At 49.8% G+C, this 25,118-nt stretch overlaps 1 protein-coding gene across 1 annotated transcript in view; it reads left to right on the top strand.

Annotated features, from left to right (window-relative positions):
- Window positions 1-25,118, top strand: part of LOC116535836 (hemicentin-2-like) — a 60,255-nt gene that overhangs the window by 4,558 nt on the left and 30,579 nt on the right. Inside the window, exons 4-6 of the mRNA XM_032257233.1 lie at window positions 16,715-16,785; window positions 17,269-17,427; window positions 18,285-18,407. Of these exons, the coding sequence (XP_032113124.1) occupies window positions 16,715-16,785; window positions 17,269-17,427; window positions 18,285-18,407 (353 nt within the window). The remainder of the gene's footprint in view (window positions 1-16,714; window positions 16,786-17,268; window positions 17,428-18,284; window positions 18,408-25,118) is intronic.

Below are 25,118 nucleotides of genomic sequence, written 5' to 3' on the forward strand. Positions count from 1 at the left end.
ATTTTTAACACACCGAGTGGGTGGATGACTCTTCAAGTTGTTTTCTAAATTGTTTCAGGAGGTGGAACTTCCACCAGAAGCGTTTTAGGGGCCCGTTTCAGTGCAGCCATGCCCAACACTGGAAATTAATATAGACACATTTCTTTAATTCCAAAATGGAAAGTGATATCTTCTTGTTTTGATTGCTAGTGAGGTTCAATGTGTCTTTCAAGTGTTCACTAGATATTTTTGGTGTGAATTTCTTCTTTTGTAAACTGTCAGTTTCTTTGCACATTTTTCTTTCTTTTTTTTTTTTTGAGACAGAGTCTCACTCTGCCACCAGGCTGGAGTGCAGCGGCTCAATCTCGGCTCACTGCAACCTCTGCCTCCCAAGTTCAAGCAATTCTCCTGCCTCAGCCTCCCAAGTAGCTGGGACTACAGGCACGCACCACCACGCCCAGCTAATTTTTGTATTTTTAGTTGAGACAGGGTTTCACCATGTTGGTCAGGATGGTCTCAATCTCTTGACCTTGTGATCCACCTGCCTCGGCCTCCCAAAGTGCTGGGATTACAGGTGTGTGACACCGCGCCCGGCCCTCTTGCACATTTTTCACTCGAAGTTTTAGTGGTTTTATTTTTAGTTGGAATGAGGACTTTATGCTGATACTAACTTTTTTTTTCTTTCTTTTTTTTTTTTTTTTTTTGAGACGAGTCTCACTCTGTTGCCCAGGCTGGAGTACAGTGGCGTAATCTTGGCTCACTGCACCTCCACCTCCTGCATTCAAGCGATTCTCCTGCCTCAGCCTCCTGAGTAGCTGGGATTATAGGCGCATACCACCATGTCTGGCTAATTTTTCCATTTTTAGTAGAGACGGGGTTTCACCATGTTGGTCAGGCTGGTCTCGAACTCCTGACCTCGTGATCTGCCCACCTCAGCCTCCTAAAGTGCTGGGATTACAGGCATGAACTACCACGCCCAGCCTTAAATGCATTTTTTTTTTTAATGTGGTTAGTATTTTTCCTGTTTGCTTGTCTTTTAGTGTTTGTAATTCTTGATGTTCTGCAGTTTTACATGTTTATGTAGATAAATCTATATTTTCCTTTGTGATTTCTTAGGTGCTTATAAAGGTGTTTTTTTTTTTTTTTCTATCACAAACCAGTTAGGTAGATGTTCTAGGGTTTGTGTATGTGTGTATTTTGTTTTATTTTCCTCTCTTTACATTTAATTGTTTGACTTGGAATTTTAAAAATTGGTAGGCTGGGCTCAGTGGTTCACACTTGTAATTCTAGTACTTTGGGAGCTAAGGTGTCAGGATTGCTTGAACCCAGGAGTTCGAGGTTGCAGGGGGCTATGATTGTGCCACTGCCCTCCAGCCTGGGCATTAGAGCAAGACCCTGTCTCAAAAAGAAAACATTGACAACAAAAAGAAAAATAGAAAATCTCAATAAAGTGTGGACTTTGGTTAATCATAATGTATCGATATTTGTTTTATTAGTTGTGATAAATGTAAGATGTTAATAACATCAGCCTCCCGAGTAGCTGGGACTGCAGGAGCGCACCACCACACCTGGCTGATTTTTTGTAGAGATAGGGGCTGGTGTCAAATGCTTGGCTTCAAGTGGTTTTCCTGCCTCTGCCTCCCAAAGCAAGGGGATTACATACATGAGCCATGGCGCCCAGCCTTCCTTGGTTTTTCTTTGGTGCCCTTTTTCTGCTCCGGGATCCCATCCAGGATACATTAATTGTCATGTCTCCTTCAGCAGCTCAGGTTGTGAGTTTCTCAGGCTTACTTTCATTTCAATGACCTTGACAGTTTGGAGGAATACTGGTCAGCCATTTTCCCTCAATCGTTATTTGTCTAAAGTTTTTCTCAAGTTAGACTGGGTAATGTTTTGGGGAGGAAGACCCAGTGTTAAAATACTGTTCTTATCATCTCATGTCAAGAGAACTCGCTGTCACTGTTGACGTCAAGCTTGATTACCTGACTCGGGTAGTATTTTTCAGATTTCTCTACCATGGAGTTACTCTTTTTCCCTTCTCTCTTTCCGTACTGTACTCTCTGGAAGAAAGTCACTAACTATGTGTAGCCCACATTTTAAAAGGGGGAGCTATGCTCCACATCCTTGGGGGTAGAGTATCTATGTGGGATTATTTGGAATTGTTCTGCATAAGAGTTGTCTCTGCTGTTCTATTTATTAATTAATTCAATCACTTATCTACGTCAGCATGGAATCATCGCTAGCTATTTCATACTTTAAATTATGATCCTAAACCACTTTATTTCACTCCTCAAATGTTGCTGGCTGTGGTCATTGGGAGTTCATTCAGTTGGCTTCTGTGTCCCTTGGACACCCCCATTGTTGTGTATGTGGGTTTTTTTTAAGCACATTCCTACTTTCTGGTGCTGGTAGAGGCTCCAGGTTCATCTTCTGTACTTCCTGCCTCAGTCCTTGAATTTGCTGTTTCCCTCCAAGGAGCCCTGGTTCCTGTGACTGGAAACCAGGATATCCGTGCTAAGTGTGTTTATTGGCACTGAGGTGCCATTACTTCTAAAACCTCCCTTAGCTGACAGGGCAAGGAGATGTATGTTGTATATATAACCCGTGTATGTCCTTGTATCTATAAATGTTTTTATACGTAATTATCTGTGTCTGTATTAAGCTAAACATGAGTTCCTGCTGATATCTCCAACTCTAATTTATATTAGATATAGGGTTAGATGTATTAGGTAGATGAATATTCAAACCTCTTCCCGTTCCTTATCTGTAACCTCCACATACAACAGTGGCAAACCTGCCTCCTGCCATCCACCATCCCTTTCCTTTGCTGTTTACTTCCAGTATACATTGACAGTAGCTTCAGACTTCTTGGGCAGGACCCCATGGGAAATAGCTTTATTAACTAGAATACAGTTTGCCTTTAATCTTACAGACTGCATTCACGTCCAAAGTTACTTATGCCAACAACTTCTTCAGCTGCTGCTGCTTTTTAAATTATTTATTTATTTTTATTTTTTGAGGTGGAGTGTCACTCTGTCACCCAGGCTAGAGTGCAGTAGTGCAATCTCGGCTCACTGGAACCTCTACCTCCTGCGTTTAAGGAATTCTCCTGCCTCAGCCTCCCCTGTGGCTGGGATTACAGGCGTGTGCCACCATGCACAGCTAATTTTTGTATTTTTAGCAGAGATGGGGTTTTACCATGTTGGCCATGCTGGTCTTGAACTACTGACCTCAAATGATCATCCTGCCTCAGCCTCCCAAAGTCCTGGGATTACAGGTATGAGCCACCATGCCTGGCCTCCTCTTCTTCTTCTTTTTTTTTTTTGAACTTTGAGACAGGGTCTGATTCTGTTGCCCAGGCTGGAGGGCAGTGGCACAATCATGGCTCACTGCAGACTCAACCTCCCAAAACTCTGGTGGTTCTCCCATTTTAGCCCCAGAGTAGCTGGGACCACAGGCACCTGTAACCACGCCCGGCTAATTTGTGTGTGTGTGTGTGTGTGTGTGTGTGTGTGTGTGTGTGTGTGTGTATTTGGTAGACACAGGGTCTTGCCATGTTGCCCAGGTTGGTCTTGAACTTCTGGGCTCAAGCGGTCCACCCACCTTGGCCTCCCAAAGTGCTGGGATTACAGACCTGAGCATCTTCTTTTTATTCCTATTCCTGCTTTGCAAAATCTTCTTGAGAATTTTTTCTTTAGATGACACATAGAAAAATTTGTCAACTTCCAAACAATTTTTTCTACTGTGACTTTTCTTGGAATTGTGTTAAATTTAATTTTGGGGAAGAGTTATCATTTTAAAAAAAGCCATCATTCTCATCCATCAGGCATGCCCTTCTGTTCACATTTATTTCTTTTAGTAAAGATCATAGTTTTTTTTTTTTTTGATAAAGATTCAGTTTTTTTAGGTTCCACCCATTTTTTTAAGATTATTTTAAAATATTTTGGTTTTTGTTACTATTTTGCCGAGAATTTTTTTCCATTACATTTTTTACAAGTGAGTATTGCTAGTATGTTGGAAAGCAATTCATTTCATATATTAATTTTCTTTCCAGCTTCTTTTACTGAAGTTGTTTTTTTTAAACTAGTTCTAATTTTTTTGGTAATGTCTTGAGTTTTCTAGGTTGACACACACAGCTTGTCCAAATTATAACACTGTTGCTTCTTTTCCAATCAAATATTTCACATATTTTAAGTGTCTTTTATTATTTATCAGCAAAAACTGTCAGAACCGTGCTAAATAATGGTGATGGCTGCACTTATCTTGTCTTCCTTTTTTTTCGAGACAGTCTCTGTCACCCAGGCTGGAATGCAGTGGCGTGATCTCAGCTCGCACAACCTCTGCCCCTCGGGCTCAAGCGATTCTCTTGCCTTAACCTCCCGAGTAGCTGGGACTGCAGGCGTGTGCCACCATGCCCAGCTAATTTTCGTATTAGGTTTCACCATTTGTAGAGACAAGGTTTCACCGTGTTGGCCAGGCGGTTCTCAAACTCCTGACCTCAGGTGATCCACCTGCCTCAGCCTCCCAGTGCTGGGATTGCAGGCAGGAACCACCGCGCCGGGCCTTCTTGTCTTGCTTTTAATTGTACACCACTCATTGTATAATATTGATTCTTGGTTGGAGTTTTGCCGTTAAGTGAAAGAAGATGCTTTCATTCCCAATTTTACTAAAAGAAAATTAACTCAAAAAACAAGAAAAAGCAAAAACAAAACAAAAAATTCAAACAGACCTGGGTGCTTAATTTTAGCAAGTGATTTTCTGCTTTATTGCAATGTTTATCAGATCATTTTGTTGACCTACTAATGTGATGCATTAATTTTTTTTTTGAGAGACGGAGTCTCACTCTCACCCGGGCTGGAGTGCAATGGTGCTGTCTTGATTCACTTCAGCCTCCACCTCCTGGGTGCAAGTGATTCTCCTGTCTCAACTTCCCAGGTAGCTGGGACTATAGGCATGCTCCACCACCTCAGCTAATTTTTGTATTTCTTTTAGTAGAGATGGGATTTCACTAGATGTTGGCTAGGCTGGTCTCGAACTCCCGACCTCAGGTGATCTGCCCACCTTGGCCTCCCAAAGTACTGGGATTACAGCCGTGAGCCACCGTGCCCGGCCAATGTGTTAATTTTAAACTATTTTTGCGTTTCTTGCTTAAGTCTTCCTTGGTTGTAGCGGATTATTCTTTAACATGCACCTGGATGACAGTTTCCAGTATTTTGTTTAGGTGTTTTGCCTTCCATTTCATGTGTGTGATCTGTAAGTGGTATTTTTCCTTTGAATTTTTTCAAGTTTTACCATCAGGGTTTAAATAATCCACTCCCTTCAAGAATCGCAAAATTAGTACATGCTTGTAAAAGGTTCTAATACTACTCTCAAGAGGTGCAAACACTTAATATTCTGGTGTCCTCCCAGATCTTGTGTGCATGTATGCGTATACATTCACTCGTGTACATAAACACACCTACTTAAAAAATTATAGTATGTAAAGCGTTTTACAACTTGCTTTCTCCCCCCCATATCATATGGCATGGATACCTCTTCCTGTCAGGAAACACAGATCCTCCCCATTTTTTTCAATGACTCCCTAAGAAGCCATCGGAGGAATTATCTTAATTTACCCACCCATCCCCCTACAGTGGAGAATAGGCTGCTTTCAGTTTCTTCACAATTAACACACATATATTTGCAAATGTATCTATAGAATAGATTCCCAGAAATAAAATTGCTTTATTAAGGCATAGGAGCATTTTCCACGTCAATAGACACCATCCAACTACCCTCAAACACCCTGTGCCATTTTGCGCCCGGGCCCACGGAAGATGAGACTGCATTTCCCCACACCCCTGCTGGGACATCACTCTGCCTTTTTTTCCACATTTGTTTTTGCTAGTTTGCTAGGTGGGAAATGGTGTCCTGCCTTAATCTGCATGTGCGGATTATTGGTGACCTTACAGTCTTCCTGAGTTTCTCCCTGGATGTCTCGGGCTCCTGGTGCTCCATCATCTTTCTCAGGGGAAGAGGTGGCTTTTGCCGGGCCAGTCAGAGGTGAGGATGCCGGCGGGCAGAGCAGATGTGTGGGGGCCGCATACTCGCCTGGGAGCTGGAGTAGCTGGACTTTGACTGCGTGTTCCTGCTTGTGTGTGTACACGTGTAATTGTTATTGTCACCCTGAGTGACATTGCTATTTTTATTTATTGATTTATTTTTGAGATGGAATCTTGCTCTGTCCCTCAGGTTGGAGTGCAGTGGCATGGTCTCACCTCATTGCAACCTCCACGTCCTAGGTTCAAGGGATCCTCCTGCCTCAGCCTGCCGAGTAGCTGGGATTACAGGCGCCCACCACCACACCCAGCTAATTTTTGTATTTTTAGTAGAGATGGGAATTCACCATGTTGGCCAGGCTGGTCATGAACTCCTGACCTCAGTGATCTGCCCACCTCAGCCTCCCAAAGTGCTGGCATTACAGGCATGAGCCACCACACCTGGCTGTGACATTGCGATTAACCAGCCTCACCTCATGAAGTAGAAATGATCAGTCTTTGTTCTGAGGGGAAAACTCACTCTCTTAACCTGGCCCCAGGCATGTCTCTCCTTGGAGGTCTGGAGGTCTGAGCAGCCTGTGAGCTGTGAGCTGGACTAGGCACGTCCCTGTCATTCCGAGGGCGCCTGTTGGTTGGCCAGGAGTGGCCTGGCTGGGTCAGATAACACCTCGTCAAAGAGCTTTCTAGGCGAGGATCTATGCAGGGGAGGGGTACTAGAGAGAGATGGCCAGGGTCCTTGCAGGAGGAGGACCAGAGGGTGAGGAAGCCATGGATCTCAGGGCAGGAGGTCCTTGGAGGGGCAGAGGTGGGTGGGTGTGTCAGGTCAGCCTGTGCAGCCTGAGCTGGTCTGGTTCCCGTGGATCCCGATATACCCATTAATTACTTACTCCATCTTCAATTCTCAAGGGGTCCCCGGGGACCAGGCAGGGTACTGGCTTGCCTGGCATCTGCAGTCCAGCCAGAAAAGCCCATGGCAAATAGCCAAGTTCCTAGGCATCTCATCACAGCTGTGGCTGCTCCCGCAATGACATTCCTGAGTGAGTGACATTGAGCTGAGTTGGAAAAAAGCTTGGTGGGTAGGGAAGAGTCAGAGCAGGACTGGGAGCAGCACTCCAGGAAGAGGGAACAGCAGAAGCAATGGCTGTGAGGTTGGCAGGAATATCTCCTTGATTGAACATTAGTGGGTGGAGCTGACAGGGACATGGAGGGCAGAGCTGGGCTCCACCACTGGGTGTTCAGGGAGAGGCCCTGGGGAGGAGACCCCAAGGAGAGTTACTTTCTGGACTCCTGGACACTGAAGCGGAGGCAGAGAAAGGTTCTGGAGCTATTTTGGCTCTTTGGACAAAATCACCTGCCCAGTTGGCTCCTGTGCCATTGTGTCTGTCCCTCAAGGGTGCCTTCAAGGGAATCACATTTGCCCAGATGGGTTTAGGGGCTGTCAGAATTCTAGCAGGCTTGACATCACGTTTTCCAGCCCCTTCCCTTTACAGATGGGATAGCTGAGTCTTGGGGAGGGGAGGCGGTGTGACGATGGTGGTGGCTGAGTGCGGGACCTACCTGGGGTCACTGCAGCTGGAGGAGGAGGATGTGTGGACCCAGGGCTCACTCTAAAATTGCAGCCCCACTTGGAGAGAGAAGCAGGGGGCAAGACAGACCCCAGGAAGAGGCCTTGCCCTGAGATATTTCTGAGACTGATTTCTGAGTGCCTGACTACAGTCTTGACCGTGTCCACTGGGACACATGAAGCTTGGTGAGGGGCTGGGCCGTTCCACCCTTGTGTGCTCCTCACATGTTTGAGACAGTCTGTGGGGCTTGCCACACGCTCCACTTGCCCAGTTGGAAAAAACCCCGCCTGTGGAGTGGTGGTTCAGACCTGGCTTCTGGGGCTCACATGCTGGAGGGTGGCTTGCGTGGAGCCAAGGTCACAGGTTTAATCATCACTGTAGCTGGCAGGCCTGCTCAGAGGGACTGCACGCCACATCTGCCCAGCTGTTTGGCAAGCGCCCACCCTCAGTCCTGAGCCTCCCTCCCTCTGCAGGCACGGGACAAGAGTCTGGGGAATGAGTTCTGAGTGTCTACAGCTTCACGGGTGTTGCCAGCTTGGATCTCGGGTCAGAGTGACCTATATTGGACTCTCATTTCTGCTGCTTCCGAGTTGTAATTCCTCGGTCACTTTACCTCTGTGGGTCTCCATTCTCTCAGCTGTAAAATGGGGATCATAAATAATAGACCCCGCAGGCGGTTGTAAGGCTTTTATGAGCAAATGCACGTCAAATGCTTAGAACAAAACCTGGTGCTTAGCAAACATCAAAACAATGGTAGCATCACCACCCTCCCCCTCGTCATCACCACCAGCATTGTTTTTGGAGGCAGTATAGTGAGTGGCAGAGGGAACAGGCATTGGAACGAAACATGTGTGGATTTGGACATTGTGCTAGGTTGAAAAATGTCCTTCCAAAATTCATGTCCTTCCTGGGACTGCATAATGAGACCCTATTTTCAAATAGGGTCATCTCAGATGTAATTCGCTAAGTCACAATGAGGTCATACTGCAGTAGTGTGGGCCCGTAATCCAATATGAATGACATCCTCATAAGAAGCAGAGCAGAGACACAGACACCCAGGGAGAAAGGCGGCCCTGCGATGATGGAGGCAGAGATCAGAGGGAAGTGTCTACACGCCGAGGAGCAGTCAGGGCTGCCGGCATAGCATGCGCCAAGAAAAGGACTCGGAGCTCATTCTTCCTCACAGCCTTCACAGCTGGCGCGGCAAGGCTGACCCCTGGATTTTGGACTTTTAGCCTCTAGAACTGCAAGAGAAGAAATCTGTGTTGTGAAGCCAACCCCCCACGCCCCAGTTTGTGGCACTTGGTAACAGCAGCCCAGGAAGCTAGTATAGACATTAACTAGCATTTGCTAGCTGTTTGTCGCCAAGGGCGTTGCTTCTCTAAGTTGGCATCTTCAGTTGTAACAGGGAGACATTAACAGGACTGAGCTAAAGCCTGTAAAATAAGAAGTGCTCAATGCACAGAAGCAGCTGTTACAACCACCACCACCACCATCATCAGTATCATCATCAATATCATCAGTGTTGTCATCACCAACGTGATTGTCATCAGTATCATTTTCATTGTCATCAGCATCAACATCATCATCAGCAGCAGCAGCAATAGCATCAGCTTGGTGCCAGGAAGGACAGCGTGTTAGGACCTAAGGTGATTGGGACATTTTGTCCAGGGCCAGCCCTGCCTAGATAGGGTGAGACAGGGAGATATAGAAAGGGACTCAGCTGACTCCTCTCATGGGTGAGCTCCCATGGGGACAAGCCAAATGTCCTGCCCTGTTCTGTCCTGGTGCCTCACTCTCCATCCTGCTGGAAGATGGGACTTGACATGCCACCCTTGCTGATAGCCCTCTGTCCCAGGGAAGCTTCCGGATGGTGATTGGTAATGGTGCAGCAGTCCCGGGAATGACAAATGAAGCCATGAGCCAGCCTGAATTAATGATAAGAAGGCATCCATCTCTGTCTCACTGCCTGGAGCTGCAGGTTGGTGAGTGGCAGGTAGGCAGCAAGGAGGACGGATGGGAGTACACCTCTGCATCCCCATCCCCTTCTTGGTATCTTGGAAGCTGGCCCTGCACTGGGAATGATGGGAATGTTGGCGGGAGCTAGCTCCCAGGGCAGGTTTGGGGATTGTCTGTTCAGAGGTTGCACGGGAATTGTGTGCATGTGTGCATGCGTGCGTGTGCATGTGTCTGAGTGCATGTGTGTGTGTGTGTGTGTGTGTGTGTGTGTCGTGTGCACTCTCCTGAGAATCTTCTTTGTTCATAACTTGGGGCAGACTTTAACAAGCTCTTGCCTTCAGTCTTTGCTGGGGCCGGCTCTCTATCTCCGGAGGAATCACGGACACCTTTGCCGATCTGGCCAGTGCCCCCTGAGCGTGGCCAATCTCTCCACATGTCCAAGAAAACCACATTTAGTTTCCCGCCTTGTTTCGGATCTGTTTCTCTGGACGAGGGACTGCGGCGTTCTGTGGTGGGAGAGCCTGGAGCTCGGGTGGGCCCGGCGTTCGGCAGTATTTGTTGAGTGTTAATTGGATGCCCGGCTTTGTGTTGGGGGCAGAATGTAAAGATAAGTGAAACTTGGGTGCCGACCTGGAGATGCTCAAGCAGTGTGAGATTCATTGATAAGTTGATTAATTCACTCCTTTGAACAATATTTATTCAGTATTTATTTACACTTACTGTGTGCCGGGCACTGAGCTCGGTGTGAGGCTTGCTGTAGGGAACATCAGAGACGGGGCCACTGCCCACATAATGTATCCAGTCAACTCTTGCCCCAGAACTTCCCTCTGACACGGAGGGGCTCTCTTCTCTCTGGGCCTCAGTTTCTGCATCTTTAAAAAGATGGGGGGGGTCTTCAGATCTCTTCCTCCTCAAAATTGTTGTTTTGTTTTGTTTTGTTTGTTTTGAGATAGAGTCTTGCTCTGTCACCCAGACTGGAGTGCAGTGGTGTGATCTCGGCTCACTGCAACCTCTGCCTCCCGGGTTCAAGCGATTCTCCTGCCTCAGCCTTTGAGTAGTTGGGATTACAGGCATGTGCCACCATGCCCAGCTAATTTTTGTATTTTTAGTAGAGATGAGGTTTCACCGTGTTGGCCAGGCCGGTCTCGAACTCCTGACCTCTCAAGTCATCCGCCCACCTCGGCCTCCCAATGTGCTGGGATGACAGGAGCGAGCCACCGCGCCCTCGTCGTTGTTATGTTTGGCACATAGGTTGTGGTCAGATTGGCTTTTCTGAAGTTCATTCTTGCTAAACTGCAGACTACTTGGGGGTTCTGTGCTCTGGAAAAGAGGAAGGTGCTTCTGGGAGCCACATCCCTTAGCAAGGCCTGGGCCTCGCCACGCGGCAGTGTAGAATGATGTCCTCCACACTGTAGAATGACATCCGTCCGAAGGTGTCTATGTCCTACTGCACAGAACCAGCAAATATGTGACCTGCCATGGTGAAAGGAACTTTGCAGGTTTGACAAGGTCCTGGATCTCGAGGTTTTCCTGGAGTATCCAGCTGGGCCCTTTATAATCACAGGGTCCTCACAGGAGGGAGGCAGGAGGCTCAGAGTCAGAGAGGGAGCTGTGAGGACAGAGGCACAGGAGAGACGCCCTGCTGCTGCTTTGAAGACGGAGGAAGGAGCCGTGATCCAAGGCCTCAGCAGCTGGAAAAGGCAGGGAAACCGGTCCTCCCTTAGAACCCCTGGAGGGAATACAGCCCTGCCGACACTTGGATTGAGGACCGCTGACTTCCACAACTGTGTGTAGTCTTCAGGCACTAAGTTTGTAGTAATTTGTCACAGAAGCAATAGGAAACTGAGACAGAGGCCAACCTTAAAATCCTTTCCAGGGCTCTCTGGTTCAGGGGATGCTTCCCGGCTCCTGAAATGTCCCAGGAATTGCATTAACCACACAGGCCCTGCCACTCGGCATGTGCTGGCTGAGACCTTGGGGCATGAGGACGTCAGAGGAGGAGGTTGCTGTGTGGGGAGGCCTGGGCTTTGCTGAGTGATGGGGCTCCCAGAAGCACCTTCCTCTCTTCCAGAGCACGGAATCCCCAAGAAGCCTGCAGGCAATGGATGGCCAGGCGTCAGGCAGTGGATCGGCAACCTCCTTGCCTCCAGCTGCAGGGCTGCCTAGACTGTGGGTTTCTTAATCCAATAAAACTGCCTTAAAAAAAAGAGCTTAAAAGAAAAAACAATAAACATAACATAGGTGGCAAACATTCTACTTACCAAAGTAAAACTGAAAAAAACATCAACTCCCTTGTATTATTATGAGCCTTTCATGAAAGAAAGAATAATCCCCTCTCCCTCCAGGCAGGAGGTGCCTGGACCATGGTAAAGGGCAGCTCTCCCAACCGGGCTGCACTTGCTTTATGAGGACTCACCTTACCGGCTTCATTTTTTCCATGTTGCTTCAAACAGGGGGCCTGTGTCCGTCTAGCAGTGACCTGACATTGGGAGCCATAGAGTTAGGTGGACACTGATGACAGACTCTGATGGGAGGCTAGAGGGGGACAGATTCAGAACGGGGCTCTGTGCTGGCAGCTTTGTGTGGCTTGCAGGCAATGGGTGGTCACTGGGGATTCTTGAGCAGGGGAGACGTGGGTTCCTCCAGCATGTGCAGGTTGGGAGGATCGGAGGTGGGACATCAGGGGGTGGGGAGGAGTTACAAGGTTACTGATTTTGCATCCAAAGTTTTTACAGATGCTGTTGCCATTGACCCAGTGATTCTACTTATGGCAATGTATCCTGAGAAAGCAATTGAGCTATGGATGAGAAGATGTTCTTTTTTTTTTTTTTTTTTTTTTTTTGAGACGGATTTTGACTGTGTCGCCCAGGCTGGAGTGCAGTGGCACGATCTTGGCTCACTGCAACCTCCACCTCCTGGGTTCAATTGATTCTCCTGCCTCAGCCTCCTGAGTACCTGGGACTACAGGTGCCTGCCCCTATGCCCGGCTAATTTTTGTATTTTTAGTAGAGATGGGGTTTTTGCCATGTCGGCCAGCCTGGTCTCGAACTCCTGACCTCAGGTGATCCCCACCTCCCCCTGCGCCCCCGCCTCAGCCTCCCAAAGTGCAGGGATTACAGGTGTGAGCCATTGTGCCTGCCTCGAAGATGTTTTTAATGACATTGTTCATTATAAAAATTGGTACCAAAACAATATGGGATTGGACAAGGCTGTTATTAGCATTTGTGCAAAGGAAATACTTTGTAGCTATTAAAATGATGTTTGAGTAACCTTCTGGAAATTTGCTCACATTTGTTCAGTGAAAAGAATTGGGTTAGAAATAGTATGTTATTTATACTTCGATAAAAATTCTGCTTAAAAATAGCATGCATTTTTGTAAGATGTATTTACACATTTAAATATATGAATATAAAATTTGAAGATTATATACAAAATGGAAATTATTATCTCTGGTTGGTAGAAATACAGGCAGTTTGCCGGGCACGATGGCTCACGCCTGTAATCCCAGCACTTTGGGAGGCCGAGGCGGGTGGATCATGAGGTTAGGAGATTGAGACCATCCTGGCCAACATGGTGAAACCTCTTCTCAACTAAAAATACAAAACTTAGTTGGGTGTGGTTGCGTGCACCTATAATCCCAGCTACTCGGGAGGCAGAGGCAGAAAAATGGCTTGGACTCAGGTGGTAGAGGTTGCAGTGAGCCGAGATCACACCACTGCACTCCAACCTGGTGACAGAGTGAGACACCATCTCAAAAAAAAATACAGGCAATTGTGCTTCTTCCCTTTTTTGTTTCGTTTTATTTTGCCTGCCAGGAATTTCTATGTCTAGTTCCCTAAGAACAATAGTTAAGAAGAGCTCTGTTCTTGAGGTTGCCCAGACCTGGGCTCATCCCAGTACTGCTGCTTATTGGACAAGTCACTGTCTCTGGGCTTCCATGTTCTCCTCTGCAAAAATGTGGGTAACACTCAGACCCCAGCACTTTGGCAGGCTAAGGTGGGGGGATCACATGAGGCCAAGAATTTGAGTCCAGTCTAGCCAACATGGCAAAACCTTGTCTCTACTAAAAATACAAAAAAATTAGCCAGGCATGCTGGTACATCTCTGTAATCCCAGCTACTTGGGAGACTGAGGCACAAGAATCGCTTGAGCCTGGGAAGTGGAGGTTGCAGTGAGCCGAGATCATGCCACTGTACTCCAGCCTGGGTGACGGAGTGAGACTCAGTCTCAAAAATAAATAAATAAATAAAGGCCAGGCACAGTGGCTCACGCCTCTAATCCCAACACTTTGGGAGGCCAAGTCAGGTGGATCACCTGAGGTCAGGTGTTTGAGACCAGCTTGGCCAACATGGTGAAACCCCATCTCTACTAAAAATATAAAAATTAGCTGGATGTGGTGGCAGGTGCCTGTAAAATTAGCTACTCGGGAGGCTGAGGCAGGAGAATCGCCTGAACCTGGGAGGTGGAGGTTGCAGTGAGTCAAGATCACACCACTGCACTCCAGCCTGGTGACAGAGCAAGACTCCATCTCAAAAAACTTCAAAAAAAAAAAAATGACTTTTTGACCTACCTGGTGCTAGGAAGAATTCAGTGAGCTGATACACAGGAAGCATCTCAGCACATGGCCTGACACTAAGTAGTAACTGTCATTATCATTCATGTCATGTTAATTTCTTTTTACAATGAACGCATGATTACCTAACAATGAAATAACCAGCGCTGAGTGAAACGATTGCTCTTCTTAGAGTAGAATTCTAGGACCTCATATCAAAGCAGGACTGTCTTTGCACCTATGAGCACACCCGCTGGAGCCTGGCCAAGCGCACTCTCACGTCAGCAGCGCCGCTTCCCATTGGCTGAGCCCTTCCCATGCCAAGCCAGGGGTTTAGCTACCTGGCTTCACTGAATTCTCACGGTGATAATTCTTGGTGAGGAGAAACGGTGGTGCTACATGTCTCGTTCTACAGATGAAGAAACCAAGGCTTGGGGCAGTGAAGTGAGCTCTGCCCCAGAGGCCCCGTAGCCCAAAAAGGACAAAGGAAGGATTCCAGTCAGATCTGGGTGAGCTCCAAGGCTGAGGACTGAGCTGCTGCTTCGGGCTAAATTTGTTACTGTGGAGTTCAGAGGAAAGGACGTGTGGGGACGGCCAGGGCAGGCGAGGAAGGGCAGTGTGGGACGCCACGGATAAACACAGAGCCGAGGGGCAGGGGCCCCAGGGGAAGCTGGTGGCGGCTCATCCTTGATCATGGTGGGGAATGCCGGATAATTCCGCAGGCTTTCTTTTCTAAGAAGGAAATACTGAGGTCCACCAACTGGTTGCCGAGAATGGTAGTTTCTTTAGGGCAACTGAGATTTAGAACTCCTGAACTAAAAATAGTTCGTTATTAGAGCTCACCAAGGCTGGGCACAGTGGCTAATGCCTGTAATCCCAGCACTTTGGGAGGCTGAGGATCAGAGGGGCCTGACCACTTGAGGTCAGGAGTTGGTCAGCCTGGCCAACATGGCGAAACCCTGTCTCTACTAAAAATCCAAAAATTAGATGGTGTGGTGGCATATGCCTGTGGTCCCAGCTACTTGGGAGGCTGAGGCAGGAGAATTGCTTGAACCCAGGAGGTGGAGGTTGCAGTGAGTTGAGATTGTGCCACTACATTCCAGCCTGGGCAACAGAGTGGAACTCTGTCTCAAAAAGTAAAGTAAAATGAAAATACATAGAGTTCACTGAGGACTCAGATATTTTTCTAAGGAACTTGATGTCCGACCAACCTTGCACAATCCCCACTGTGTGCTTATCTGCAAGGCTCCTTGGAGCCCCGGTCCGGCGTCCAGCACTGGTAGTGTTGTCTTGTGTTGGCATGGATCTCCATTACTATTTTTTTTAAAAAACCATACTTTTTATTAGTGAACAGTTGTTCAAATATATACAACATAAATAGAAGAGAATAATGAACCTCCATGTACCCATCACTCAGCATTGCCAAATATTCAACAGCCCCATCATTCTCGTCTCGTCCGTACCTCCTCCCACCCCCGACCCCCACTCAGTGACGATCATTCGTTCTAGCGCTTTGCTTATGAGGTAAATTTACATACATTGAAATGCTCCAATCTTAGCTGCACACTCTTGACAAATGATACACCAAGGAACTCACACTCCTTTCACAATGTATAGACTGTTTCTGTCTCAGATGCTTCCTTCCAAGTCAGGCTCCTCAGGCAACCTCTGTTCTGGTTTTCCTCACCTTAGATTGATTTTGACTGTTCCAGAACTTCCTATAAATGGAGCCATACCGTATGTGCCGTTTTGAATCTAGCTTCCCTCGTGTGAGAAGCGCCCCTGTTGTTGCTTGTATCGGTGGTTGTCCTGCCTTCCTGCTGAGTCCAACCTGGTTCTGCGATTTTACCTGTGTGTCTATCTCTCCACTGGATGATGGACATCTGGCTTGTGTCCAGTGTTGGCCTATTATGAATCCAGCTGCCATGAACCTTTGAGTACAAGCCTTTGTGTGAATATACGTTTTCATTTCTCCTGGGGACATACCTAGGCTTGGAATGGCTGGATCCCATGGGAGGTGCATATGTAATGTTTTAGAAACTTCCATTTTCTTCCAAAGCGGTTAAACCATTGTGCGTTCCCACCAGCAGTGAATGAAAGTTCCAGTTGCTCCATGTCCTTGCCAACCTCGAGCGCAGTCAATCTTTGTCATTTTTATTGCTGCTCTTTTTAAAATGAGCTCATACATAGATGGGGTTGCTGGAAGGTTTTCTCTTGTTGAGCAGCTGGTGTTGGAGAGTTGCTGTGTATCCCAGAATGGATTGTTTGTTTGCTCCTCGTTTGTCTTCCCGGAATTCCTTCCCCACTGAGTGGCAGCGGGTGGATGGTGGAGGCGGGGGTTCTTAGGGGAGCCTTGGTCACCAAAGGTTGGGAGCTGCTGTCCGGATGGAGAGGCTGGGGCTTGCCCTCCGCCTCACCTCTGCTTCCCTGGAGCTCAGGCCCTGCTTTGGCGCCAGGCATGGGGCAGAGTGGTCTGACCTCATTTTCTGGTCTGCTCCTGTAGCTCCGAGAGCTGCTCCCTGATCGCTCCCTGTCTCGTGTGCCAGCCTCCGCTCCTCTGAGCATCTGTCCTGTGTCACTGACAAACCAGCCCACCGGGCTTCCCTCTCTCTTCTCCACAGATATTGGCCCAGTGACCCTCACGGCAGACCCCACGGTGTTTCAGAGGGAGCTGAGAGAACTCTTTGTGCAGGTGGGCAGCCCCATCCAGCCCCTGACCCTCCGTCCTACTCTTCCCAGCCTGTGCCCCACCGAGAGGGTTTGGGGAGGAAGCTTCGAGTGCTTGTCTCTTGCCCAGCCTCCACCTCACCCTCTTCCTGGGCGAATGTGTAGCTTCCTGAGGCATCTGTTAGCTGCTTCCGTGGCCCCTCCCTCCTTGCCCACTCAGAGTACTCAACACAGTGCTGGCCTTATCGGTGCAGTGACTCCCTTCCATGCCAGATTCCGTGGGGGTGGGCCCCTGTCAATCTTGCATGAATGAATGAATGAATGATGCTGCTTGTCTACAGTTAAAGCAGGTTGGATGTTATATTGTGTCCCCAGGAAGGAAGGGACTGGGTGGGCAGGACGTGACAGTTCAAGATGACTCCCAACGCCCAATGGTTTTGGAGTGTCCCTGCGTGGGTCCCATCTGGAGGAGGCAGGTGGCAGCTGCTGACATGCTCCTGCCCTCCAGGGAGGTGGTGACTGCCCCGAGATGAGTGTGGGGGCCATTAAGGCTGCTGTGGAGGTCGCCAACCCCGGCTCCTTCATCTACGTCTTCTCGGACGCCCGCGCCAAAGACTATCACAAGAAGGAAGAGCTGCTGCGGCTCCTGCAGCTCAAACAATCGCAGGTGGGTGAGCCAGCTGTGGGGGCTCGAGTGGGGCCCCCAGGGGGTCTCGAGGAATGTGGGGTCTCTCACACAGCAGTCCTGAGCTGCCACCGGGAGGGCAGAGCTGGGCACTTCTCTTCCATAGCCTTGGGTCTGCCTCTGCCATCCATGGCCAGAGCCTCGGAACCAAGCTGGCCCAGGAGGTCTGTGCTCTCGCGCTCTAGGCCCTGGCCGGGGCTCACACTTCCCTGGTGCAGGTTGTTGCAGATGAAGACCCGCACCACCCTACTCCTTTCACCCCCATCAAAGTCCAGCAACCTGTCTTCCTCCTGGTGTCGCCTCTGCTCCTGGTCTCTGCCGTTCGTGTCCCCTTTGCCATTGTCCCAGGGTTTGGAAGATGTGTCTGATCCCTTGCTTCTGGCTTTGGCAGTGAGGGCTGGGAGAGGGGACGTGCTGGAGGAAGGGAGGAGGGCCATCCTTGGGCAAGATGCAGAGGGCCCGGACTGCTTCTCTGCTTCTGCGTCTAAAACTGGCTTGGGTTCTTCAAGGTTCTTCAACTCTGCAGCCTCCAGGGGCCACTGTGAGATGAGTTGACTTCCACGCCCTTCTTTGTTGTTGATTTAGTAACAGTTCCCAATATGGAGCACCTACAGTTTTCCTGGCCCTGCGCTGCGCACTTGCCCTGCGTCAGTTCCTGATCCCCATGAGATGGACACTTCTGTTGTCCCTTCTATTAATGTGTCATGTGTCATTCTATACATGTGCCAGAGAGAGGAAAGGGCTCACTCCAAGTCACTCCACCCCGGTTGGGCTCTGCTGCTCATCCCTAAAGCAGCTGGCCAGGGAAGTCGAGAGCAGGCTGCCTGTCCATCTTCCAGGTGGTCTTTGTGCTGACCGGGGACTGTGGCGACCGCACCCATCCTGGCTACCTGGCCTACGAGGAGATCGCTGCCACCAGCTCTGGGCAGGTGTTCCACCTGGACAAGCAGCAAGTAACAGAGGTGAGTACTGGGAGGGGCACCGTCCCAGAGCCTGTCACTCGGGCATGGTGAGGACCTTGGCCATCCCTGTGGCTCCAGGAGGTTGAATGGCAGTCAGCCACCCACAGATGCAGGGATATGGAATTAGCTGAGCAGCTCTGGGTGCACGCCTGTGACAGACACGGGAAGCACCGTGCTCAGGCACTACCCTATCTCACCAGACCCTTCCACCGGCCCCAAAGGCAGGTGCTTCTATGTTTCTGGGCAAAATTTTGCAGGTAAAGAGGGTGAGGCCTGACGCAGCCCCTTGGGATGGCCTGGGTTCAGCAGGCGGTCCAGGCTGACAAGGTGTCCTGGAAGAGTGTGGCGGAAGTGTGGGTGTGGGGCATCTTCTCCCCAGAGTCAGGGATCCTGGGTTGGGTGGAGGAGCATAGGGGCTCTCAGGTTCAGGCAGTGGTGCTGGGCACTTGGCAGGGAGGGGCTGGCTTGCTCTGTGGCCTGCAGTGCCGGGATCTGGGTTCACTCAGAGCCCAGTGCTTCCGAGGTACCTGCCACCTAGCCTTGCTCCTGGACAGGGGTGTGTCCTTCCTCCCCTCAGGGACCCCTGGTATCACCCTGTTCAGGGTTGTCCCTGCTTTCCCTCCACCCCACAGTCCCATCCCCTCCCGGGGATGCACTGGGTCCTTCCAGGGGCCAGCTGGGAAATGATGAACAACCCTCCCTCTGGAAAGGACAAGCACGCCCATTTCCATGGTGTAAATACTACCACCTTGGCTGATTCCAAGTCCGAGTTGGGAAGTGGCAGCGCCACTGAGCCTACACAAGTGGCTTTCCTGAGCCTACACTTGTGGCTCCCACACAGGCACATCTCACCACCATGTCCCTCCCGCTTGTCCCATGGAGAATGTCCAGCCCCTTATCTGGCCCCTCTGCCTTTCTGGTCCCCCTGTTCTCCCCTTGCCCAAACTTGCTGCCCTGCTGGTTGTCTGTTGTCTCTCTGGTGTCCCACACTCCTGCTCGCCGGGGGCCTTTGCTGGTGTGACCTGTTCTTCCAGCTCCTTCTCTGCTGACTCCTCCTCACCTTCCCCAGTTCTGGCTAAGAGCACCTCCTCACAGAGACCCTCCTTGATTTCCTCTCAAGATTAAGTCTCCTTCCATGCCCCTCCCAGCTCCCTGTGCTGCTTTGCATAATTGTAACTTTATAACTGTGCAATTATTATTATTTTTTTTTTGAGACGGAGTTTCGCTCTTGTTACCCAGGCTGGAGTGCAATGGCGCGATCTCGGCTCACCGCAACCTCCGCCTCCTGGGTTCAGGCAATTCTCCTGCCTCAGCCTCCTGAGTAGCTGGGATTACAGGCACGCGCCACCATGCCCAGCTATGTTTTGTATTTTTAGTAGAGACGGGGTTTCACCATGTCGACCAGGATGGTCTCGATCTCTTGACCTCGTGATCCACCCGCCTCGGCCTCCCAAAGTGCTGGGATTACAGGCTTGAGCCACCGCGCCCGGAAACTGTGCAATTATTAAATGTCACTAGGCCATGAAGTCTCCAGGGGCTGGGTTGTGAGTCCCGATGTCCACAGCCTCCCCAGCACTTCATGTTTCCCAGCTCAGAGCAGGTCCTGGGTAAATAGCTGGCGAATGGAAGGGGTCCCTCGTACCCAAGTCCGTGGTAAGAGGAAGGAGAGAGAGGCAGGGTGTCTGAGGCTGGCCGTGGCCTCCAGCCAGTTCTGCTGTGTTGCCTCTGGGAGGAGGTTTTCTGTGTACATATTTACGAGCTGTGGAAAGCTATCTCTAGGGCCGTGTTTAGATTAGTGTGCCTTCACTCCCTGTTGACAGATGGCGTTTATGGTTCTCTGCGACACTTTAGGCTTCATTTCTTGGCATGTCAGCCTACCCTGTCACCGAGTCACCCAAGTGAGGGTGGCAGGCATTTCAGAGTGGAGGGATGGCTTGGTTCTTGCTTTTGGGGAGAACTATCTGGGCAATTACGTGGGTTCCTGTCAGACAAATTAGACACAGGGCAACTGAGCAGGTTGCTGGGGGCCACTCGCCCAGGTGTGAGGCTGGGAACCTGGGCGAGGCCACTACTCCCAGCTGTGGGTCCAGCTTTCTGCTGTGAGAGTCTGGCCGGACAACACGTGTCTGACTGGGTAGGACCACCAGTGGCCAGAATTGGCTGCCTCTGGGTAGGGGCCTGGATCCCTCTCCTTCCTAGACACAGAGCTCTGTCATTCTTTAGCTTAATGCCTTGGACCTAGCCCCTTCCAGATGTTCCCAGACATTTGGCAAGCCTGGGAAGGTGGCTGGGCAGCCAGGGCTGTGGTCACCCTCCCAGGAGAGATGAATGGGGCCTTCGCACTAGCCAAGGGGCCTCCAGCTGGGAGAACTCCCCAGAAGTTGCAAAAGGCTCCACACTGTGCGTGTGTAGTTAATCCGTTTACCTCTCCAAGCGCATCCATGCAGCCTGAGGGGCATCACGCACTCTCTTCCCCCGTTTACCGAGCTCCTGGCTTGTGCCAGGCGCAGCTCTGAGTGCTGGTGTGGAGGTGGCCAGCAGTCACAGCGAGGGCTTACGCTTCGGAGCATTTTGGGTTTTTTGGTTGTGAAGTTGCCCTCACTGATACCTGGGTCACCCTTTGGGGTTCCAGGGTAACTAAAGGAAGGTGAGGATCTCTCCCTGGCAGGGGAAATTGGGAGCTTTTACAACCCTCAGACAGGGGGCCATGTCAGAGGCAGGCAGCCTTGAACCTGCCCCACTGGTGTGCATTTTTGATTAAGACTTAGACAGGTCCCTGAGCCTGCTGTACCTCCCCCAAATTCCCCAGCAGACACATAGCTCAGCTCACTGTCACCAGCCGCGACAGTGGTGGGGTTGGGGAAGCAGAGCTGGGCAAACCTGACTGTCCTGCAGCTGCCTGAGAAGGCCCCTCTGTCTTTTTTTTCGGGAGGACATTGGGCCCCTTGCTCTCCTCTGCTTCCCCCATCCCACAACTCACAACACAGGTTCCAGCACGGCCGGTTCTGGGGACTGGGAGTCTTCCCGTGTTCAGCACCAGCAGGCACAAAGGGTGAATTACCCAGGTTCTGCACATCTGCTAGGAGAATGGTGTCCTTCTGAGACAGTGAGGGCAGGCGGAAGAGGGGGGTGAAGGAGAGTGGCTGGGGGAGCTTCTGACCAGGTGGCTCTGATTAGTAGGTCAGCAGGGGCCCAGAGATAACTTCATCCTGGACCCCTCCCAGGGGCAGGCGGTGAAGGCTTGGACTCCAGGGTAAATAGCTGGCAAATGGATGGGGTCCCTTGCACCCAAGTCCCTCTGCCCTTGTGGCAGATGCGTGGCTTCAGACCTTGCAGCTCTGCCACGTACCTGCATTGTGACTGACCTCCAGCGCCATCCTCCGCCTCTCTGGGCTGATCTTTCTTCTTGTGTGCAGTTGGGTTAATGAGAGCCCCTGGCTGGTGAGATGGTAGTGAGGGTGAGAGGAAGCTGTGCATGGGAAGCCCTTGGTAAGAGTTTATGATGGCTAAATGCCATCCCACCCCCCGTGCTTCAGTGTGAAGCCCACAATATGCCTCTCAGTGCCATCAACGCCCCCTGAAGAGTAGGAGCTCTCTCTGGAAAAGATTCTCTGAAAGGGAGAAGCTGGGGCGAGTACCCAGGGTGCCCGGCTGGCAAGGGGCAAAACCCCCAGTCTAGGGTGCTCTCTCCATCACTTCATGGTGAGCCTCCTGGCACAGGGCCTGGGACCCACAGCCTCATCCTCTGTGTTCTCATCTGTGGCTCGAGGACCCATCTGTCCCCCCCCCCGCTTTCCTTCCCTGCTTCCTCAGCCGCCCTGGCTGTCAAGTGTTCTGGGAGGAGCCTCAGGGATGATTTATCTGCCACAAAGCGCCGAGCAGCAGCCATCTGGCTGTGGGAGCAGTGCCAGACTTCTCGTTCCTTCCCCGTCGGTGACAGAGATGAGCACTAGTACATCGCAGGCTCCCTGGCCCCCCGGCCCCTCTAACATCTGGAAACCATTGCCTGCGCCAGATAAACACTGAGCGGGCTTAGTGAAGGCTCTCTGCTCCCAAGGCTCTCCAGATTCCATGCTGGAGCCCTGGGGGTGCTACAGGTCTAGAAGGCCAAGCCTTCAGGCCTGGCCCTAAGGGGGTCTGGTCCTGCTGTGGGCAAGAGGGTCAGCCCCCCAACTCCCAAGTGGGGATGTGCTTACAGGGCAGGCCATCCTGTGGGTCACTGGCTTTCTGTCTGGTGTCCCAGCCCTCTCTGTGGTTCAGTAGCCTGGATTGTGGGGCGTCCTCCCTCCGTCAGAACATCCTAGAACAAGCCTGTAGCAGCAGTTGCAACACAGTAGCGAGTGTGACTCCTCTGGGCTCTTGTTGACTGGTTCTTTGCTCAGTGATGATTCCCTCCTGACCCCCTGACAAGGCCTGGCCCGGGGGAAGGGGACGGTGGTCATGGACCTGCTTCTTTGCTGTTGGGGGAGTTGCCTCACATGTTGGCCGGCTTCTGTGGGCCTCTCCAGCTGGGAGACCTCGGCCACTGCTCCCTTCTGTCCACCCCCACATGGAAGAAGAACCTTGTCCTCATTCCTTGGCTAAGACAGGTGGGACCTTTTCAAGAGACATATTACTTAGAAAGCTAGGCAAGACAGAACAATGAAGTAGCTCCAATTATAAAAACATATGTTTTCAGAATACGGAATTCTTATCATGTGATAGTTGAAATCTAGCCGGTAAACCACACACCTATCTTCTAGCTCAATCTGAAAAAAAAAATCTGCTCATTTTCTAATTCTTTTGATTCCTTTCCCTTTTGTAAAAGATCACATAGTAAGCAGAGCTGAAGGACTATGATTTAGAGCAAGAAAGACCAGTAAGTAGCATGCAAGACACCACTTTCAAAACCCATATTCGTGGCAGGCATTAGTCAATCACAGAACTTTTTCTACCTGGGGCTGAATGTGGCTTTGCCTTTCTTCTTTAGACAGCTTTCCAGGAAGCATTTCCAGTAGACTGGAATTGGCAAGCAACAGTTTGCTGCTATGATTGTTCAGGTGGATATTAAAGTCACAGAATACTTGGTGGTTTTTGTTGTTGTTGCTGAGATGGAGTATTGCTCTTGTCACCCAGGCTGGAATGCAGTGGCACAATCTTGGCTCATTGCAAACTCTGCCTCCTGGGTTCAAGTGATTCTCTGGCCTTAGCCTCCCGAGTAGCTGGGATTAGAGGTGCCCGCCACCATGCCCAGCTAATTTCTGCATTTTTAGTAGAGACGGGATTTCACCGTGTTGGCCAGGCTGGTCTCAAACTCCTGATCTCAGGTAATCTGCCTGCCTCGGCCTCCCAAAGTGCTGGATTACAGGCATGAGCCACTGTGCCTGACTGCATACTTATTGTTTTTAAATGGCTTTTACTTCAATAAAAAAATTACTATGAAGAATTTCCAAGATACAGAAAAGTAAAAAGAACACACTTACCAACTATATTCAACAATTGTTAACATTTCTGCTCGACTTGTTCTATCTGTCTCTCTATACTTTTTGCTGAACTGTGACACCTTATCCATAATTAATTCAGCATGGATTTCTGAAAAAAAGATACTCTTCAACATAACCCACAATATCATCTAATAACATTAATAATAGTTTCCTGGTGTCATCCAATGCACAGCCCGTGTTCGAATTTCCCTGTCTTCAAACTGTCTTTGATCGCGGTTTTTGTCAAATCAGGATTTAATCAAGGGCTGTGCACGTCCCTTGGTTGTTACATCTATTAAGTCCTCTTCAGCCTGGAGCCATCAGCTCTGTTTTTATGACATTAAGCTGTTGAAGAGGCATGGATTGGAACCCTCTCGCATGTTCTGGATTCTTCTGATTATTTCTTCGTGGTGTCATTCACTTTTGGTTTTTTTTTGAGATGGAGTTTCGCTCTTGTTGCCCAAACTGGAGTGCAATGGCACGATCTCAGCTCACTGCAGCCTCTGCCTCCCGGGTTCAAGCAGTTCTCCTCTTTCAGCCTCCCCAGTAGCTGGGATTACAGGCATGTGTCACCATGCCCGGCTAATTTTGTATTTTTGGTAGGGATGGAGTTTCTCCATGTCGGTCAGGCTGGCCTCAAACTCCTGACCTCAGGTGATCCACCCACCTCGGCCTCCCAAAGTTCCAGGATTACAGGTGTGAGCCATTGTGCCCGGCCAACTCTTTTTTTTAAATCCCCTATGTTTCCCCCAAACTGGGTGAGTACAAAGGCCTGATTCAATGAAGGCTGACCTTTTTGGCGGGAGTGTTTCCTAGCTGGTGCCGAGTGTGTCTTCTGTTGCATCACACCAGGAGGCAAATCATATCTGAGCATCTGTTATTGCTGATGATAAGTTTGATGACTGGGTTAGGGTGGCGACAGCCAGCTCTTGGCATGGTCGGGCGTGCTTTTGCCTTTATGACTCAAGTGGCCTGTAGGGTAATGTTCTGGCTCTATGCAGACATCCAGTTCCTATCAACCTTTCATCTAATAGTTTTAGCATACACTGAGGACTCTTTCCTGAAATGATGATTTCACTGGGGGCTGCAAAATGGTGCTTTCCTAACTGTAGCATTCCTCCCACATCTATGAGTGGGCATTCTTCCAAGAAAAAGACCTTTTATGCATCAAAAGTAATGGATGGTTTGGTTTCTCTGAAGTACGATTTCTATTGAAAAGGCATGGAATCACACTTAGTTCTTTCTCTTC

This window comes from Sapajus apella, unplaced genomic scaffold, assembly GCF_009761245.1.
Source record: "Sapajus apella isolate SASKATOON/1434 unplaced genomic scaffold, GSC_monkey_1.0 scaffold97, whole genome shotgun sequence".
NCBI classification, from domain to species: Eukaryota; Metazoa; Chordata; class Mammalia; order Primates; family Cebidae; genus Sapajus; species Sapajus apella.